Source organism: Falco naumanni, chromosome 11 (genome assembly GCF_017639655.2).
Source record: "Falco naumanni isolate bFalNau1 chromosome 11, bFalNau1.pat, whole genome shotgun sequence".
NCBI classification, from domain to species: domain Eukaryota; kingdom Metazoa; phylum Chordata; class Aves; order Falconiformes; family Falconidae; genus Falco; species Falco naumanni.
This window is the reverse complement of record NC_054064.1, coordinates 31,989,557-32,011,765: the sequence shown is the minus strand read 5'-3', so window position 1 is coordinate 32,011,765 and position 22,209 is coordinate 31,989,557. Positions and strand designations below refer to the sequence as shown.

The following is a 22,209-nucleotide window of genomic DNA, read 5'->3' as shown; positions in this document are numbered from 1 at the left end:
TGTCTTGTGCTGCACTGCAGTGTCAAAGTCTCAATGTCAATAGGACTACAAACCCATTTCCTTCTGATCAGAAGGGGCTGATGACATCCATCAACACTTACAAAAGTAAGATACGCTTAGAAATATTTGCCATGTAGTTTTAAAATCCTGAGTGAAAGGATACTCTGAAATTATGAAACTGGCTTTCACCATTACTTTTCATCCATTTATGCCTCTAAACCAAGGGCTGGCCCAACTGAAGGCATTATGGAATGAACAGTTGGATCTAAACGTATTTGAATACTTCCCTAAATCCACCTCCTAGCCCTTAATTTTTCAGTATCTATTTATCTAATGGAAAAGTCTGTGAGTCACCTCTAAGTGAGTACCCACTGAGTGAAGGCAGGGCTATGCAGCAGCCAGAAGAGTGACCCAGCTGCCTCCTGGTCTCCCCTGTGACCCAGGACAGCTCACTTCCCCTCAGTGCCGCAGTGGGGATAATACTGGCCTGCTGAATAAAGCTTTTTGAATTACAGAGATAAAAAGTAAACTGTAGCAGCCAGCTGCTGTTACATGAACAATTTAAGTGGAAAGATAAGATAACTTGGTATGGACAGTGGCAAAGAAAAACTACGTACTACACTGATGTTCACCTCACCTAGAGGCTCTCAACAAATCTATGCCTTTGTCTTCTCTTACCTTTCTGCCATTGCTCTGTTCCGGACAACTCTTAGTACCAATGCCGTATCTGTTTATATTTTTAACTTTCAGTCTAAAATACTGTAACTTCTACCCTTTGGCTCCACAGGTCTCTTCTTTCTTGCCTCAAGTTTGAAAAGAAGCTGCCAATATATTCTGGGTTGCCTGTTGTTCCAGCAGCATCTTCCCTCCACACCTATCTTTGATTTTTGCAAAATTTTTTCTTCTCTGTTACACTGGCGCTTCCTCTAATACCTTTCAAAAAGCTGCATAGCACAGTATCCTACACCAAGACTTCTTTTTTGTACATTTTATATATTTTTATCCACTTCAGTCTTTGAGTAATTTTTCATGTTACCTTGTAATCTCTCAACAGTTTCTTGCCAAATTGAGCAAGAACAGCAATAAAACTAGGTGAATTACACCTGTAAACACATACAATAAAACTCTGATTCATTTATATTCCAGCGCATCAAAAGAGTATTCTGCACAAGGCCACTAAATACAAATAATCCAACTTTTTTGTAATCTATTTGTAACACAAACCAATCCATTTAACATGAGTGGTTAGTTCTGCTGCTTGAATAGCACGTAACACTTCCTAACTCTTGGAGTTCATAGACATTAATTAAACAGTTACTAGCTATGGAACATTATGTATATTCGATTCATATTTGAGAAACCCAGGACACTCTTTGCAAAATACATTATGGTGCAGGAAGAAGACATCTAGGAATAAAAAATAGCCAGAAACATCCAGTTTCCTTGTGCTGAGGACAGCACACACAAACCGTACATACACAGCCAACGCACTCCTTGAAAAAAGGACTAGGCTGTTGGACAAAAAGACTGTCTCAGCAAATTTTATGTACGTCTGTTAGTCACTCTTCAGCATGTTTAGTAGTTTTCCATTTTACACTTTTAACATAGAGTCCAAAAAAGAGACTAGAACTATACCCCGAAGGATTTTCAGATTTCTGATAATGCAGAATCTCGACATACTAAACAACAAAAAACTTCATCTGCATCAATGAGAAGTTCAGTATTTATTACAGTGCAGACTGACAGTACCACATTAAACCAGAAGTTATGGGCTTGATGTAGAAATTACTGAGAGTAACTCTATAGCTGTGTTATTCAGGAGGCAAGACTAGATTATGATAATAGACATTTTGGCCTTAGAATTTATGAAGCTATGAATATAAATAAGAATATGATTTACAGACCACACTTTCTTCTGAAGTTTGTCACAAATGGATGGCAAGAGTGGAAACTCAATCCCCTCACTGACAACTAACTCGAGAGGGCCAAAATACTACGTATAAACTCTTATCTCAATATTTTAATGAATTATACTGACTGCTTATTTCATGTAAACAGTCTATGTATGTAAAACTAAGAGCTTGATTCTGCTCTTACATGTACTGGATTTTATTTGACAGAAGTGTGCTGTAATACTCCAACACAAAGGCGGAAAGAAAACAAATCCAGGCAATAAGCCTCCATTTTCTAAGCTCTACTCATCATTAAATATCACTTGAAGTCACTTACAGCTTTGTTGGATTCCTCATCAGTCAAACTTTTCATGACAACTTCCAAACTTGGGTCTTCTTCGCTGCTTGCAGGTTCAGTGCCACCATGATCCTGGTAGGAAGGATTGGTAAGAGTTTTTAAACAGAGTTATGAAACCCCATAATAGCTAAAGAAAAAAATCAGACAATTTTACCTTTTCTTTTGTTTTTCTAAACAAGTAGCAGCATGAAAAAACAAAAAGATCCACAATTAAAGCATCCTAATGTCAGAAGACAAATGAGTGATACAAGTTTTGAAAGACAGACTTTGGTCTCCACTTGGCCAGCCTGAAGCACCACATGGTAATCCAATAGTAGCACTTAGGTGCAGATCTTGGTCAACTTTCAAGGCCAGACTAATCCCTATCAACTGTGAAAACTGCTGAGTTTGTACTAAGACACCTTCTCCAGACTTCTGTCGAGAGGGAGTCTCACACATGCTCAGCACATTAAAGGAAGCCCAGTTTCTTTCATACAATCTGAACCGGCTGGTAGCAGCAGGACTGAGTGCTCCACCCTGGAGGAATCCCTAAAGCCAATGCTGCTCCTGGCTAGAGCACATGGCCACCAAGCTCACAAGCCAGCACCGGAACACAGTCCTTAACTTGAAGTGCAAATGTAGCCTCAGGATTCAGGTACTTCTCTACACATTACTGTGAGAATACCGTGAATGACATCCAATGACAACTACTGGAGAACCAGCAAACAAAGGTAGTAGCCCAAAAGACATAAGTATTTTCACCAAGCTGTGCTCCAGAACTTTCCCCTGCATGATGCTTTTCTCTTTCTATTAAGGATTCCCAACAAAAATGACCCCTGAAACGTACATTAGCACCATACTAAGTAGAAAAGCTTGTCCGATCAGAATTTTCTTGTATTTTCTCTAGATAACAATTAGCATATATTTAAGCAGCATACATTGCAAGAAAAATTATTTCCCTCTGACAATTCAAGTTAAAATACATAGGAAATGGCATCTTTTCAGGGAAAACATTAAGTTAGAATTTAAAGGTTAGAGTACCACTACTTTGGTTACATGTAAAATTTCATGTCTTAATTCTTCTTCCCTTTTTTAAACCAACCAGGTCCTGAAAATGAAAAAATTTAATCTATTACTTTGATTTACACTTAAGCCTTTGATCCAGATTTGGAGCTGTTATCTCTTGTGAAGCAAAACAGACTACATGCAAGAAATCAAATTTCAAGCTCTTCAGTCCTAGAAGCAAAATTATTTCTGATTCTTCATTAGATATTTTACCTTTAAGCACAATGAAAATTACACAAATGTTTTGACCAGCACTTGAGCAGGTAAAGCACCTCTTCATTTGTACAAAAGCTCACTCTGTTCAGTTGCAACAAAATATCTCATTCTGTGGCTTTCTGATGAACGAAACTTTTAAAAAAAAGATATATTACAATGACTAGTATTTAATATACTTTGCTTCTGGTGGCTTGCCCACAGTATTACACAACAGCATAAGTCCCTTACCCTGTCCTGCAACTCCATGCAATGAAGCAAGACCCTATTTTAAGGCATTTACTGTATCACTTTCCATATTAAAATACCTTAATGAAAATAAAGGGATAAGATGAAGAAAATTAACACAATAGTACATGGCACCCTGACATTCTGTTATACTAGCCAGGCTGTATAATGTGAGCTGACAAGTTTCTTCTACAGCGTATGTAACACACAATGTTAAATATCTATTTGGTATTTCAAAGATATTTGAAGATATAATTTCAATATGTAATGCACAATGTCAGTTTTGTTTTGCTTCATTTAAAGACAGGAACAGCTGACACAGAAAAGCAATCTAAATTTCTATACAGCAACAGTATCTTCTGGTTACATTTATTTTACGTAATAAAAGATACTAGCTAGAAGTAAAAAGGTGCATCTACTTCTAAAACAGACACAACATAAATAGTAAGAGCTTGCCATTAATGCATGAAACTTAACCCACAAGCATCTACACCTCTAAATGCAAACGTTGCAGTGGCTGAGTACTTTGCCTTCCACATGCTGACAGGGTCTAATTACAGTCATTTGACCACAGAACAAAGCTTTGTCGTTCATCCTGAAGACACAAATAATAAACAAAGCTGCAAACAAATGCAGGTATTAAAGAGTCAACAAAAATAAAATGAACTTGGGCTCTGTAAATTGTAAAGTAATCTGCAATCTACCAGCTGCACCTGGGACATGCTATTTTTATGGAGGAGAGAACGAAATGCCAAAGCACTGTCCAAAAGATTATTCGGATCCAAAGAAAAAACTAGGCACTTCTTGCATTGTACAGTACTATGCCTGTATGGAAGCAGCCATCAGTGGCAATATAATCTGGAAAGCAATAGCAAGTGTGCGAACAGGAGATTCATCCAGCATCACCTAGCATAGACCAGTACTGTGGGATCACAGTAATGCTTACTGAAATACCAGGAGTTCAATGCACATGAATTTATCAATTCAAGGCAAGACTCATCCCCAATTTAATTATAAAACATCTTTTGCTTTATTACCTCAAATAGAAATAGAATTAAAAAGCAACAGCAAGCCTAACTATGTACTTTATCTAGAAAATTTAGTTACATCATATCGAGATGTCAAAATGATAACAGTGTGGTGACACTGCAGGGATTCATGGTGCACAAGAGAGCAATTAGTCTACACTGAGGTTGAGACAGCAACTATAATGAAGAAAAACATTGGTAACATTACCACACTGAGGAAGTTTTTGCATTGGAAGATGGCATGCTACCACACTGTGCACTAGAGCTCACTGCTTAAACAGCCGTCATCCAAAGCTGGGGCACAGGAGAAAGTGGTGGACCAGGGCCCTCAGGCTGGGATTGTCTTAAGGGCCTCTTGCAATGCAAACTATGTACACATTGACCTCTGTACCATAGCTAGCTGCTAGACAGACATCCCTACTTCATTTTCAGAGATGCTGATGGAAGGGTATTCTGGGGGAAAAGGAACTTAGAAGTTTGGAGGATTTCCATGTTCCAGGCAAAAGAGCCTCACCACAGCTACTCTAACCAGCTGAAAAAGGAGCAGGATAGGAGATGGCAAAGTTTTCATTTGGAGACTTTTCTTCCTTCTGTACAGCAATAACCTGTTTAATACCTGTTGTTAATGCCATTGCCACTCTTTCACTAACAACGAGATCAATAAAAAAAGACACAGGGGAAAATATGCCTATTAGGTCAAGTTCCTATCCAATGCATTTTATGACTCAGGGTTTAATTAGACAAGGTACAGGGTGCTCAAATTTATAATGAATAGCTAATAATGATTAATCTATCTAATTTAGCAATCCCTAATTAAAAAAAACAACCCACGACAACTTTACCTCAATAGAAGAGTGGGAGCTGGAAGGCAGTGGGAAAGGAGTAACAGCCATCTGATTGACTGCATCTTCACTTCTGTAAAACAAAACAAACAACACATTACACACTAAACCATAATGGTCAAACTTCTTTTGTGCTGGTTTTGCCCATTAAGAAAATACTCTTGCTAGCATAAAATGTAACTGTTTCTTACTAGAAATTAGAGCTTAGAAAAGCACTTCACTTTTGCTTTTGTTCTTTGCTAGCGAACAGATTACATTCCTTCTTGGGACCATTGTAGTTTCATCTGGGACACACTGACATCACATTCTTTGGAAATATGATTTTGTGTGGATTATCAGAGGACATAGTTGGAATTTATGGTCCATACGCATCAACAGACAGGCTAATACTTTGTTAGCCTCTTCTAATAGCATCTATATTTGTAAACTGCTTGTTTATAGTCTAATATTCACATTACTGAAATACAATACCTGTTTTACTAAAATAGACTGCTTTTTCTTTTTTGTTCATATATGCTGTGGTCTTTTAGAAAAGATTCAGCATAAAAGCCTGGAAGAATTTTTATTAAATGCCAGAGGAAGAAAACAGATAAATATTGATTCCCCCTACAAATAAATTGCATTATTTTTCAAAGATGTTTCTTATGTATGGCATCTTTTTCTTTTTACTCTTTAAAATGCATTCCTAAGTTACACATCTGATTACTTTGTAACTTTTAAAAGCCTTTCCCCCCCCCCCCCCAATTAAATAGTATTCTGCCATGCTAATGTTTTTCCTCTACTGCCGTTTAAAATTATTTGGCTTGTGGAATTAACTCTGAATTGTTTGGGCCTCTGTAAAACTGAACCAAGTAAAATATGACTTCAGTGACATTGTTTAAGGCAAATCTGAGGCATACGAAAGAAAAAAGAATCCAGATTTTGCTTCCTTTTTATTTTGGGGGTGAATAACTCTCACAGAACACAGAAGCCAGGCACATGATGCAAACTCCATTTTGTTAAAGATTCAGTACTATCACACAGCCTCTGCTCGCCAAAATGACAGAGGAAGGATCAGTAATATTGCTGCTTTGCAGATACAGATCTTGAGATGAAAGGACATGACTTCTCATACAGTGGGTCTTCTGGATTTGATTTCTGGTCCTGTCTACTACCTTCCAGGTTACTGTAACACAAGCAGAATTTTATCCTCTTTAATTTCTGGAATAAAATATTAGACCAGTATGTGTTTAAAAACATTTTACAGAAGTGCCTGACAGAAAAACTCTCATTTTATCCCTCAAGAGTTAAACACATGAAGCTAGCATGTTCTGATCACTGAAAGACAGCACTGTAAATCAATAGCTCTCAGCAGAGCAGCATATGGGAAATTCAGTCACAAGCATTTGAAATGATAAATCCTGCAGGCAAAGGTTGGTGAGTTCATTTACTTATCTTCAACCAAACAGCCATACAATTCAAAGGAATTGGTTCTGTGCTGCTCATTTTTGTACTCGCTCCCTGCCCCTCCTCTTGGCCCTGCTCAAAGCCTTGCAAGAGTCACAAACCATGCTAAGATCAGAACCAGAGTGGCCTGCGATGCAGAAACGCCCATGCACAGGGCCAACACAGAAATCTGAGGAAGGCACAGAACCAAGCTCATGAACTTCATAAGCATTTCACAATTCCCAAGTGCATTTTACCCCATAAGGCATATTAGGCAAGGACATTTTTCCTCCTCTTACCTTCATGAGACATTGATCTAATTATATTGCTTTTCTAACCTATAAGAATAAATAAGCAAATGTAAGGTGTCTAAGACACCTAGCAATTTTTACTTGACTGTAGAGGTTTTTCTGACAACAGTTTATATGAAGCTCAAGCAGCATGAAAACTAACACTTCTGTAGCTTACAATGCATGCTGCATAACTTGCAATTAGAAGCAAGGTTGAAAATAACAAGGTACATATAAACCTTTGTAAGAAATATTCTAAAAATTGCTAGACAGAAAATTCATTATCTGCATGACAAAGTGGGGTGTAATTATTTATACAAACTAGTTTCCACTTCATATATACACACACAAAATGGGTTTTTTTCCAATCACTGGGAAAATATTTTTATGCAGTTTTAAATGGATGGCCATTTTTATTCCAAGCAATAAAAAAACATATACAGTAATTACCTGGGAAAAAAAATATGCAAAAAATAAAAAATCCCAAGGTTATGAAGTGTCACAACTTGTAATCTCCCCCTGCTAGGACTCGTACATATTTAAATACTTTAATGCTGCTTCAAAGGAGAATGCTTCAAAGTAGAATCAAAGTGGGAACATATTTTAAAGTGACAGATCTAATAATAAATTGCTCTTTCTGCTCTCCACTTCCATAAGTGTCCTCAACTAAAACATGAATTTATTTACAACTAAAAGGAGCAATCCTTTTCTTTTGATGCAGGGACAGACAGCTTAGAAGTCTGAACATCATATTCAAATTACAGTGACTGCAAATGAGCATTCAACGTATTTGCCAATAGTTGCTACATAACCACCTCCGAGAAAGCTGTTCTCAGTTACCAGCACTCAATATTGCTTGAGGATAAGACGTCTAAATCCTTCACAGTCAAGACACAGCTTCATACTCTCAGGGTCAAAGCAACATAAAATGCAATTTATGCAGCAGGGAGGCTCATATGCTGCTGTCCCGTCCTGTCCCACCCCCCCCCCACCCCCCATCTGCAAAAACGAGAAACATCCACCACTCTTGTTCCAGCTCTTACACTGGTTTGTCTAAGACGCTGGGACAGCAGCCCACCTCCTTGCTGAGCTCATGCACTAGAGAGCTGGTTATATTTCATCAGTTACACATAACCTGAATCAGGAAGGAATTCATTACTCCTCCCACAAATAATTTCATTGCTTCTAACCTCTCAGGATGAGTTTCTGAGTGAAAATGGGAATTGGATCTGCTTGGAGGTTAGAATGCCTGTTGCTTATACAAACATCACTAACTATAGCTCGATACTGAAGAAACAAGCTCTCCTCACTTCAAATGTCACAGGAAGCAAGATCAAAGCGACATATAAGTGGTAAAGACTTTAAACTTTAGAAAAGCTCATACCCTTTCAGATTTACTTGACTAGATTGCCATACTTTGCTAAATTTTATTTCCTTTCTAGTCTAAATCGGACCCCTGAACGTTCCCCATCCTTTCTCACTGACCAAAGAGAAGAACTTCTCATGTTTTGCTCCATCTAACTGCACCTCCAGTGAAGGAGATGTGCAGCTTAAGCAAAGACAAATACAGTTATTATTGACTAATAACTAACTACCATAAACACTTGGCAAAAAAGAAGCCTAAAGAGAGCAATATACAAATATAAATCTGAAGGGATTACTCATTCCACACTGCAGAAAGTAAGCCTGAAGGGAAGTTAAAGCTTTGTGCTGTAAGGCTTCAGCTAGGCTGCCCTGCAGTGCTGTGCTGCACTTAACAGAAAGTTGTCTCTGGCACTCTGGAGGAATGTCACACACAGCTGGAATGGTCTATGAAGCATTCAGAAAGTTATCTTTCTAGAGACGATAACCAGAAGTCACAGCCTCAGCTAAATTTTTTTTCCATTTGCTCATCAACCTCAGAATTGTAATTCTTGAATTCAGGTTCCCTGCCTTCCTTTGAGGACAATTTCTGTTTTCCATTTTATTTACTCATACGTGTCTCACATCTGTGATGGTATAAGCTCACTGTCATCTAATGCTAAGCAAATCCTTGTTGAGCATGCTGAATGAGATTCATTACCTGTCTAAAGCAGAGCATCTTGTCTAAGATAGTGTCCAAACTTCTATGATCACTGCAAAATCAAGACAAATCCCAAAGCAGATCCACTCAGAAGGGCAATTCATCCAGCACCTAAATGTCCTAATTTAGGACAGGGTGAAATTAGTTGCTCTTCAGAGGTTCCTGACAACTGTTCACTAATCACAGAAGTCTAGATGACCTCTAGATGTCTAAACGAAGGGAGAAGAACCTCCAGCCAAACTACCTGCAACTACACAGTTGATCAACACTAAAAGATCATTTGACAACAGCTTTGTAAGAGGTTGTGGATGCTTTTTGGGAATACAAAGTACATCAAGAATCAGGAGAAAAAAACCCAGTGGCTTGTATGCAGTTGCATGACATCTTAGTTGGAACAGATCTGCAGACCAAGTGAATGAACAATGTTTGCCCAGTAACCCTTAGGACTCCCTCTGGTTGTGACATGAGGGCATAAAGTCCTGCAGATTATTGAAAATTTATATTGTCCACATCCTGCCTGTTAAAAAAAAAGAAAAATCAGGTCAGGATCTCTTATTTTCTCATCTCTGTTTTCCCTGTAGAAGGTCCTTTGGAAAAGAGGACTGCAGCAAAGTTGCATGCTGAAAAGGCACGCTGGATTTTTCCATCAGCTAGGTCAAGGCAAGACCTTTGTATTGTGCATCTCACTGAAAAATCTCTCTTACTAACAGCAAGAACAGTCTTGTTCTCCTTTTCCCCTCCATCCACTCCTAACTACGTGAGAGCCAAATCCATACAGATATTTTAAATGAACAACTAATGTTCACATAAACTGCAGCTTAGGTCATCAAAGGTTTGAAAGAGCCCAAATTACTTAACTTCCTCAACCATGCACTTGTTCCCACATGTGTGTGACAGCAAGGAGGAAACAGCTCTGAAGAAAACAGGAAAAGTTCAAACTTGCACACACAGTGTCTGGCAAGAGCTTATTTTTAAAGCTTTCCCACATGAAAGAACCTAAACAATCAAAGCAAGTAAAAACAGAGTTTATACTATTAAAATATGGCCAATTATGTAAGTTAGAATAAACAAAGCAAAAATAATTTCTAAAACATGACAGCGTTTGAGACTTTGCCATGTAACATACAACGTTACTTATAGAGGCTCTAAAAGAAGAGCAAAGACTCAGTAACAAATTCACAGCAATGGAGAGCATTAAACAGCACTGAGAACCGTCCGACCCAGCCACTGCCCTCACTTTCCCAGTCCTCACAGAGTGTAAGGATCTCTCTCCTTTGCATGTCACCATAAATAGCAAGAGATTAGTCTTTACAATTATACCTAGAAATGGAAGGAGGGGATAGGTGACAGAGATTTGTGGGCTGCACTGAGAAGCTGCCATCCCATCACCAGAAAGCAATGATTACAGAATGACTGCCACGTGGGAGGATGACTCCGGACAGCTAACAGATGGTATTTAAATAAGCAAAATCCTACAGTACTTTACTCTTAAAGCATTTCTCATGTTTCATCACAGCACAAGAAAATTTTCTTTTAAGGAATAAAGGTATACCAAAGAATGAATCACAGAACCGAACACAAAGGGATGATGGCAATCAGTGGCATTCACTTTGATTCAAGCATTCAAACTATATTTGATCTGCTTATTATACCGACACTGAAGCACCAAAACAGATTAAAGGCAGTTAATTGAGCATGGAAAAAACACTGAATTTGCTGAATCATAAAATTCTGACTGTAAAAGACCATTCTGATATAAGCTGGATTTCCTACTACAGATGTAAAATCTAATTACATCGTTTTATTATGCATCTTAAAAAGATGGACCTACAATGCATGAACAAAAGCCACAATGGATACAAACCCCATTCTATTTTGGGAACTAGGGCACAGAGACTCCTACAAGAAGCAAGTCCCTTTCTCAAATTACTACCTGGCTAATTCCTGTTGAAAACTCAGATCAAGAATTTCAAAAGGCAGTTAAGACCTTTACACGCCCTACTGCCACTGACTTCCACTAGTGCTTCCATTGCAAGACTCCTTTATATGGCTTGGAAAGCTGCACTCAAATTATTATTTATTTCTGATATGCAGAAATCAAAAAGACAACCCATATTTGCCACAGTAGCATGGAAGTTAACGCAGCAGCTGTAAGACTTTGAGGTCAGATAAAACATGATTGGACACTAATCAAAGGAAGCACTCAAGACTGAGCCATTTCATCTCAGGAAAATCTTGCCGTGCTCAGGCAATTGGTTTGTTTGTTTGATAAACTGGGTGAGCAGGTTAAATGCCTTCAAATTTGTTACTGTAGAAAGCTACAAAGCACAAGATGCACTGAACCTAAAACAAAAAAAAAACCAACCAAAAAACCCTCAAAAAGCGATACTGTAACTGCTATAACTGCAAATCTTTAGATGCTATTACAAGCTCGTGTAATTAATGAGACCACTGGGAAACAGTGGTGTGTGACGACCTATATTTTGGAATGTAGCCAAAATCAACTGTTTTAAATAATCTTCGTCAACTGAATTGAGGAAAAGATGCTCATAAACCAGAGCGAGAAGCCTTCAAATGTAAGTGGATGTCTACGATTCTCATAACACTTACTGCACTATGTCTCATCAGCAAAATTTTCAGGAAAGGGTGGGAATGCAATTGTAACACTACCTGGGTATATAAAATGTGTGAACAGATTTTTATAGAACAGACGGTAAGCTAGGATTTTAGTAAAAACTCAATAAGGTTGAGGACACCTTCTATTCTTTATTTTTTCCTAGAAAAAAATAAATTTGGGCGCAACATAATCCAAGTTATTTAATGATGGTTATTACAGTACCTCTCACAGAAAGGCTCTTCTGTGCCCAGGAATTTCTGGGCTTCTTTCGTAACTGATTAAAGAGTTTATGGAAACATCCCCCTGCCCTGTACTTGAACCAAAACACCAGAAATAGGAAAACCTTGATGCTGTTTCCTGCTTCAAAGTGAAAAGCAGCATGCTTATCACTGAGTATCCTTCATCTGAAGAAAATAAAGCCTCAGGATATCAAAGAGGGCACTTTTTAGAAGGAGCCCAAGAGTCCCACCAGTTTTGCTTTTATGTCCTAGGTCAGCTCAGTTAGGCATGCAGAAACTTTTTAGACTGTGGAATGACGTGTTTCTGGAAAACTATAACCTACTGAGGCCTTTCACTGGTGAAATTAGAATAGTAATATCTTCATGCACATGAAGACCGAATCCATTTCTCTCGTAACTCCTGCAGTACATGTTATTTTGCTACAGTGAGCTGTGGTCCCGTCTTACTGTGTGCTCCAGGATGTGTTTTGGCTACGTTATGCTATGCATCCTCTACCTTTAAAAGAAGCTGCACGGGTAACAGCGCTCAGGAGGAGGAAAGTACTATTTCTGTTGCAGTTGGCTCCTCCTCATTTTCAAAGCATGACAAATGTAATGGTATCCTGCTCTTTCCAGATCATTAGAGCCCACAGGAACATATCTGAAATCAGCCAAGCAGCAAACCTACGAGGAGAGCTAAGTCTGCTACACTCAGCGCATTGTTCTCAGCTGGAAAAGCTATTGCACATGTACAAGAGATGGATGGAGATTCAAGATGCCTGTTGCTCCTCTTATTTACTACAGCTGGCACCACCATGCATTAAGTAGTGGCATTTCAATACCCCCATTTTATGATTACAGTTTTAAAATAAGTTGATAAAGGAAGAAAAAAATTTTCTACCAAACTGCACCAGGACAAGACTTCTGGGACCAGCACAGTCTTTTGGTTTGTGTTTTAAGTCCACTGCATCCCCTGGTTTTGTGGTCTAAGGTGTAGGAATCAGAAGCACCAAGATAGAATGGGATCATGGAATACAGTCTGCATGAGAAAAGAATATTATTCTTCTTTCTCCTTAAAATTTGTCTTTAAGAGAAACAGTCTAGTTTGGCTTTGCTAACATTTTGAAACACTCCTCTTACTATGAGAAGTTGACCATGCATCAAAAAAAAGGCAGCATCAGTTTTGTCCCCACGTTGGAGCCAGTGCTTCAGTTACTAATGACATTCTCTCAGTGGGAAAATTTCTTTTCACTGCTGTTCGAATGGCTGCTCGGTTCAAGCAAACAAACCCATCAGTTGTCAGTGTACTCTAATGCAAGGCTGAGAGCAGTGACAAGATGCATGCTCTTGGGAAATGTGAACATGCAAGTTTACAACCTCAGCAGCAGTATTTAAAAATAGAAACTTTTTTTTTTAAAAAAAAACAACCTCTAGAGACAAAAAAAAGATTTATCCAATGGTATTTCCAATATCTACTGATTATGATAATTAAGACAACTTTTTGCCTTGAAACCCACTCCTACACAATCTGAAAAGGTAAAGTATGGCTAAGAAAATACATGGCCCTTATGTCTTAGACATGATACAAAATAGGCACCAAGGATTTCCAGCCCATGGGCAACTAGAGCTAACCCACGCCCTTCATTACCGCTCTGCAGAGCTAGGTGCTCTGCAGCCAGCTGCGATGCTCAGTGCAGCAGGGCAGGATGCAAGAAACCCACGCTTTCTGTGCTGCCTGACAGCACTAAACTCAGCCCTGGGTTTGGTTTCCTAAGTTGTGGTTCTGCCTCTGGAGCCAACCAGACACATTTTCCACATGCAATTAAGTAATGGTGAGTGAGTTGTTGTATGTGACGTTTAATTTTCAATAGCTGGGGAAAGTAACACAGAAGCTGCAGGCAAGATCATTAATCTCCTCCAGATCCTCTGTGCTGCCAAGTACAGCAACTCATTCTTCACTGCACTAATGCTGCTCTTCCATCATTTCTGTGTATGCTGTACCAGACAGAACTGTGCGAGTAAATGTACACATTTATATGCATTCACACACAGATTATTACATTGTTCACAGGTAAACTGTATATGAGCGAAGAATATAAAACAATATCAAGTATGATGTGTATGTTGGTAGGAACACTACATTTCAAAATGGCATGGGAATAGTGCCCAACCGAAGTCACAGCTGGAATAGATGCATCGGTGAAATTCCAATATATTAAAGCAATGCAAGTTCTGAGAAAGAGGCAGCTTCTTTCCAGACCTCCCACCCAGGGTCAGAAGAGTAACACTTCCTGAACTACAGAGTGAATGCATGAAGGTGTCCTTAATTCACGCACATAGAGGAAAAATACCTACATGTAATTCTGCTTCAATTCTTCTTATGCAGATGAAAGGTTATTTTAGCATATTCCATCCTATAGAAGCCATCCCAGTGCTCCTTGTCAAAGGCAGGTTCTGCTTCTGTACAACTAAACCCTAGCTCACTTTTAAAATCTTTTGATGTTCATACAAAGCTATCTTTCACACAGCCACCCAGCTCCATGCCCTACACTTGCCTGCTCCTCTCACAGCACCTTCCTCTCCAGCCCCAAATCTATGCACCATTTTCACTCCCTCCTGGCAGTCTGGGTGAAGCAATCTGCCCACCCCCATCTTTGTGCTGGCAGAACCAACCTAAAGCACTTTACTAAGTTTGGGAGAAGCTCTTATCAAGGTGTTTTCAAGCCCAACAGGGACAGCTCAAGTCTTCAGCAGACACCCCTAAAACAGACACTCAATTACATTAGGTCTTCTGGGTTTTGGTGGTTTTTTTTTTTTACAATATTAAGAACTCTTCAACTGTTCCGAAAAGAATAGTCAAGGAAAAGGTTTATTTACTTCAAGGCGAATTGAGCAAGTTCAGCATTTTTGAAACAGGCTAAATATGTAATGTAATAGGCTAAAGTGCAAACAAATGTTTTGATGAGAACTGTTCTTACCGTATGAAAACTAGCTTGACCTTTGATGGGGCAGTCTTAATGATTGCAGAAGCATTCTGGTGACTTCTTCCATACAGTACCTGATTGTTTATCTGTTAAAAGAAAATGAAGGTTTTCATGTAAGTGAAGAAGTACACATTGTTTTAATTTATGCCAAGACTTCCAAATTTACTGTGGTATAAAGAGATAAGACTCAAAGAAAACGTGGTCTGCAAAATATATCATATAACTTTCGAGGTTCATATAGGCAGGAATACTAACATTGCACTGATAGATACCTATCTGTACAGTGCTGTAGAGAAAGAAATAGCAGTACTGAGGCACTAAGAGCCTCTTTCAGGCCTTGAACTGCCCAAGGCTGCCGCCCCTTCCCTCAGCTAACTACCAGAAGAGGATGGGGTTGTAGCCTGCAACTCAGCAGCAACAATTTAAGCACTTCTCACCAGCTTGCTTAAAATTTCTTTTGAAAGTATAAATCCTAATTTGATTTTAAAAACATCCTCCTTCTCATACTGATTCCATGACAGACCACAGAATCACAGACTTAGAATGGATTTTAAAATACTGCATTTTCAACAACTTTGACTCCCATTTATCAATGAAAAAATATTGTATTAATAGCAAAACATTCCCAAGTTTTAGTCTAGATGATTATAAAATAGGAACAAATGCAGAGCTAATTTAGCCTTATTAGTAAGTCACAAATTAGGGAAAACTTTTACTCTTTTTCACAGATCCATAGAATAGTTTTTAAGTATTGTTCCCAGATTTTTGGAAAACAAATTGATCTGAGAAGAATCATATAGGTAAGACAACAGCACAGATTTTGAGACAGACCCTCCTATATCTTACCTACAGGCAACTGGCAGTTTAGGAAAACTTGCTGTTAAGACTGTGCTGACTCCTCAGTTCTGCTGAAGGAAACAGAACCGATAGCCATGGAGACAAAGGACAATTTAAGGGCATACCACATCACTTCTGCTGTGATGGATCAAACACCTAAGCACAGCAGACACCAAATACTACAAAAAAATCAAATGCTGCAGTTTTCAGAGGGAAATAGCTTTGCTTTAACACAGTATGTGCTTCAGGACTTGTCTTTCTGTAGGAACTAGAAGTCTTCCCAGTTTGAGGAAAACACGATGACTACTGTCTCCCAGTGCCATGCTCAGCAAGTGGGACTTCAACAAGGACAACAGCATCTCTGAAATGAATATAGCCAACCGAAAGCATACTCAGTATCATATCACAAAAATAACCTGCAGTGTAAAAAAGGAGTATTTAAAGCATTTCATTCATTTCACATGCAGGGCTTGCATTTAACACTGTGCTCCACCTCAGGCTGCCTGCAATACTGAGTTTCTTGGGCTTTGGCTCCTCTTGGTTAATGCCTCCCCGCTCAGAGGTATCCCAAGAGGATGCTCGCCTTTCAGCTCAGGCATTGCACAAACTGCAATCATGAAGATCACATGTAGAACATAAGGCAGATATGAATACCACAATAAAGTTAAAGAAAGTAAAAGCTGAGCTGAGTATGAGGGGAAAAAAGCCACTACGTCAACAAGATTAACAAAACCCTTGAGCAGTTTCTTAGTTGTATCCTGTTGATTTTTAGATTTAAAACTCAGCTGAAGTGAACACTCAGCAAGGTGGTGAAGGAAAGCATCCTCCCCTGACAGCAGGGAGTTGGACTACCAGAGCTGTCTTCCTTCAACTTTGACAATTTAGACTGGAATAAGCATCAAGAAAACAATGCGCTGCAGAAGAACAATTATCTACTTACACCTGAATACCTGTAAACATAAAAGCTGAAAGTAATTCAAAGCTACATTTAAATTTGTATTTCGTGCAAAAAAGAAGGCAAAACTTTAAAGATGAAGTAAAAAAAATTGAAATTAACAGTATTTGGAGTCATGATATTAGTTAAGGTTCACTGTTCATCTTGTTCCATGTCTTGTCATCTAATCAAGCACCAGAGGCTTCAAAGCATGCAGAATAAGCTGCTATTTAACTTTGTCAAATTCTCACTCTAGACATCTTGATTATATTAATCCACCTCTCTGGAGCTGGAGTGTTCATACACCCTTCCAAAGTGAGCAGCCAGTTTAATTTCAATACTGCGATTTTTCCCTCCCACTCTTAATTTACAACATACTATTTACATTCACATTTGATATACCAATGCTGTTTAAAACAATAATGATAACGGAGCTCAGGAACAACTGACTCATGATTATAGAAGGACTTTTTGTTACTGAAAATGTTTGTATTATGGTTTTGTGTTGTTAGAAGATTTTGTCATTCAAGCAAGAAATAACTGTCCAAGTCTTATAGCCTTGTGTCACACAGGCTATTTGGTCATATTGGCAACTTCACAATATTCCTATCTTATTATCAATGTGTCAAAACAACATACAAGTTCATCAGTTAAATAAGGACAATGCAAGGACAAGACTAAAACCCTAACACCTGTTTATTCATTGAGATTGAATCACAAACCATTTACCTACCAAGCTACTCACTGTACAAAGAAAGAACCAAAACAAAGGTCTACAAGAGTCAGAGCTGGCAGGGAAAGATCAGCACTGAAGATACAGCACCATGCCAACATTCCTAAGGGTTTAACATGGTGCTGTCTGCAACTGCCATGGTTGCAAAGACAGGGAGAGAAGCAACATCCTAGGACACACTTTGTTAATCAAAGACAAATTTAAAAATCTAGTAGTAAAAATGAATGCTCAGTTGCATTCTCGCATCAAGCTGAACTTGCAACTTTCAGTGAGTTTGTTGACTTAATTTCTCTAAGCTTTACAAATTGTTTGGATTTAGTTAAATTGCCATCAATTTTTCTAAACAGCAGACTTCTTAGATTAAAATTTATAGTCTTTACTCTGGCTAAATTAATCCTATTCACTAGATGTATCAAATAGTCCAAAATTTAATCAGCTGTGAGCTTGGTCTGTAAGTTATAATTATTTAATTACATCAAAATGAAAGGATAATCGAAGTAATATATCTCCACAAGGTTTTGGACTGTCCCACAGTTATTACAGGCAGTATTAATTTTTCTTTCTTTTTTTTTTTTAAGTCACTTTCTTTTGCAAAATAAATTGATGTTCTGTTAGCTTCAGATACCACAGTGATGAGCAAAGCACAAAAGCCTACTTAAATATAACAAAAAAGAATTTCTAGGATTTCATAAGCAACTCCATTTTAAACCTTTCAAATTAAATAAAGTAATATGTCAGATTAATCAAATAGTACTCTGGGAGTCAAAACCTATAAATCTGTGCTTTATTGTTCTCGTTAGAGATTGGAAAAGAAAAACAAAGCTTCGACTAAGCAGAAGAAATAAACTGATCTAAATCAACCTCAACTCTTCTTTAAATGTCTCTTTACATAACTTCTTGGAAAGGCAGCAGAGAACAGAGAAAGCTAAAAACATGCTACAGGTACGAGGTCAGGTCAGCACACTTCAATCTTCAATATAACCCTAAATTGCTTTATGGCATATTTAATTACATATCCCAAACGTACTATTGCCTTCACCTACGAAAGTTTTGTTTTACGGTTTCATACGCTAAAGTAGCAGAAAGCACAAACTCTCTGAAATCTGAACTCTTAAATTAAGAGAAAAAAAATCTAAAGGATTGTTTGCTTCTCAAACTTTAATTTGCAGAAAAGAAACATTAGATGCCAGTATTTTTAAAAAGAGCACTGTTTTTACTATGTGGCAGTAACAGAAAGCTGTAAAATTAGTATCATCTGATTTTTATGAAAATCAAGTTAAATGATACCCCAAAGCTACTAAAAGAACTTGCATAGCTTTCCATAATAATTATTAGTACTAATGCATGAGGTTCCTTCTAACCACAGGAATTGTAGCATGTTGAGATACAACCAGACTCTTTGAAACAATGGGAAAAGTTTCAAAATTTTTTTGATCAGTCAAATTATATAGACTGAAACCCCGTAAAATATACCAAACCCCCAAATGATAAAGCATGAAGAAAACAGTGGAAAGAAAAAATAATTAATTAGAACATGAATTCTTTCCTCATCAAATTTCTTGCCTGGCACACGTTCAAACATGTGCATCATCTAAAGTGATCAACAGACCATAAAACTCCATAAAGACAGAAAATCCCCATCCCTGCGCTGCAGTTCAGCTTTGCTGTTGGCTCAGCAGGCAGCTGACCTCTGCAGTTTCCCACCTAGAGAGTGCAGAAAGAGACAGGACAACAGAAAACTGCAGATTGCCTGCACCCTTGTGCAGAACCAGCTTTCCAAATACAGCTCTACCTGCTTTTCGGTTTTAAAAATCACTGCCCAACATTAAACTTAATTGGTAGCCTGTATACAAAATACATGAAAAAAGTTTTTGTATCCTCCTATGAAAAGACCAAAAGGATGTTACCCCTCAATCCTTTCAGTAAATTAATCTAAGAACAGAAGCTACGACTATGGTATTTACATAGGAATAATAAAATAAAATCACCACTAGAGTTAATCATTCAAGATTACTCTTCTCACGTGAAAACCTCACTGTCCTTCTACTTTCAGATTACTGTCTGTCTTGAGGGGTAGTGCCACTTGCCTCATATCCAAAGTCACTGTCTTGACACAGGAAAAACATTAACAGTCCCACAACGAAAAAACTGAGACTAAAACATCAACACACACACCCCCATTCTAAAATAGAAGTGGCACTGTGAATTTGGCTGGGTAGGTCAATTACTTGGGCAAAATACTGATGTATCTATTATGTTATTGCAGCACAACTTACGTTTATCTAAGAATCTTAAAATGAAATAGCAATAAAAATACTTTTATCACAAAAACCATCTGGCTTTGAGCTGTGACAAAAATTGCCCCAAAAAAGAATAATAATTTCCTTTCATGCAACAGTCCAGAATGGACAACAGGCAAACTTGTACAGCAACACCTGACTACAAAGACTAGCTTTCACTCTTTCAAGAAGTGCTGTGACCTCCTATAGCAAAACATCCAAGCGAGCAAAATCCTTCCACCTCCTGCCCCATTTTCAGCAAGGTAAGCAGGGACAGAAAGATGGCAGAAAATCCCAACATCAGTAATTTAGCATAACAGGGCTCTGAACAGCTTGGTTTATTAATAGAATGCTGTTGACTCTCTTATGGAGAGATAATAATAATAATAATAATAACAGGGTGGATTATTTAGTGTGAATAAAACCTACCAGCAGGACAGACCCATGCAGAGTTCATGAGCAGCAGGGCTTAACAGCACAGGTACAGCACCACGTGAATGCGCTGGGGCCATGCTGGGCACAATCAGCCACAGGACTAAGCCCAAACTAATAAGATAAGAAGCAGTGCAGACACCTGCACTAAAACAGCAAGAGTGCAAGGCAGGAGCACCACAGATGGTTCCTTTGCTTGGAAAAAGAACAGAAAAGCAGAACTTACGTCATGTAAAAAATACATTCTTTTGCACAGGGACCAGATTCTGACCGAAACAACTTTCTTCCACATATTAAAGCAGAATGAAAGGACCTCCTCCTTCAAAAAGCTGTTTTCCCCAGCAACTTACCCATCCAAAATACATCACAGAAGATGTATTAAAAAATCATGATTATATACAATTTTTTTTATGTGACCTGCATTTCACTTTATGTATAGGCTGGATAGATTCTGAAAATAAGCCAGGATTGTGCCCTCAAACGACTACTGTTTTTTGCAGAATCTAGAAGTGAAATAATACTTCATTAATTCAGTGACAAAAGATTTTATGAATAAGGAGAGCTAAGCCCGTCTGGAAGCATCCCACATCCTTCAATTGAATCCAAATAAACTCCAGTTCAAAAGGAAAATGAAGAGGTAATATTTCTCTGTCTACATTTCTACCGCATTAACCTTTACCCCCATCAACACCCATGGGGAATAATCTGCACACACTGCAGCAGCACCCACCGTTTTAATGGAGAAACAATACCTAACAAGATTCACTGGGGCGCCCCAGGACAGTGCAGAAATGCTAGAGGCTTCCTAAGATGTGAATGCCTTCTCTTGCCAATTCTGGAATTCAAAACTGATGCGTAATCAAAGATGGAGGTGCAAATACACCTAAAACATGCAGTTAGATGAGGGTTGAGAGTTGTCTATTTGCTGATGAACAGATGAAAATACTGGGGAAAATTACCTCAGATGCTTAGGAATTAAGTAGTTGTAAAGTCCCATAGCTTTTTTTCTATGGAATACAGCGGGCAATGGCCAGCAGCTCAGTCTGCAGTTAGAGCAATTTAATAACTACACTCAGTTAAACACTACCCAAAGGAAGAGAAGTTGCTTCATCAGTAAAGACTGTCCATCCAGGCCTCTGAAAGAGGGAAAGATACCATGGGAGAGATAAAACACTTCTGTGACCAACAACCATATTCGTAGTCTTTAATTTTATATCTTTAATGGAGAAAACCAAACAATCTGGATTCTATCACTTCCTCACTCCTGAACACTTGAGTTTGCTGTTAATGCTCTTTCAATGTATTTTGTGTAAAAGACATCGCAAGTGAAGCCTGTTGATCACCTTGACCTCTGCATCACTACCATGGAACATGAAAACATGTATGAGATATTCAAAAGCCTTCTGGACACAGTACTGGGCAACTGGCTTGAGATGGACTTGCTTGAGCAAGGGGGGTTGGACCAGATGACCTCCGGAGATCCCTTCCAGGCCCAACCATTCCGTTGCTGACCTGTATACTTCTTGGGTATGAGGATTCCTAATGGTTACTGAAATAGTTATTGAACCTAATGGTTATTGAAAAAAAAAATCTGCCCGTGTAAATGCCCATTAGTTCCATTTCAATGCTATTCACATAACACTGAAATGCTTTTAAAAGACAAAGAAACAGAGCTGTGAATAATTGACCACTGGTGCGAACATAAAACGTCTGTACATGACTAATGCACAACCCATTCCTTTGTAATACAGGATGTTTTGACACTGGATACACACTCACTGGGGACCCGAATG

At 38.4% G+C, this 22,209-nt stretch overlaps 1 protein-coding gene across 6 annotated transcripts in view; it reads right to left on the bottom strand.

The window, feature by feature from the left end:
- The window catches only part of PATJ (PATJ crumbs cell polarity complex component), a 157,164-nt gene that overhangs the window by 38,461 nt on the left and 96,494 nt on the right, over positions 1 to 22,209 (bottom strand). For all 6 annotated transcript variants that reach the window (XM_040610070.1, XM_040610071.1, XM_040610075.1 and 3 more), the window contains exons 29-31: positions 15,196 to 15,287; positions 5,606 to 5,678; positions 2,230 to 2,322 (exon numbers count right to left, since the gene is read on the bottom strand). In XM_040610070.1, coding sequence (XP_040466004.1) covers positions 2,230 to 2,322; positions 5,606 to 5,678; positions 15,196 to 15,287 — 258 coding nt within the window. The remainder of the gene's footprint in view (positions 1 to 2,229; positions 2,323 to 5,605; positions 5,679 to 15,195; positions 15,288 to 22,209) is intronic.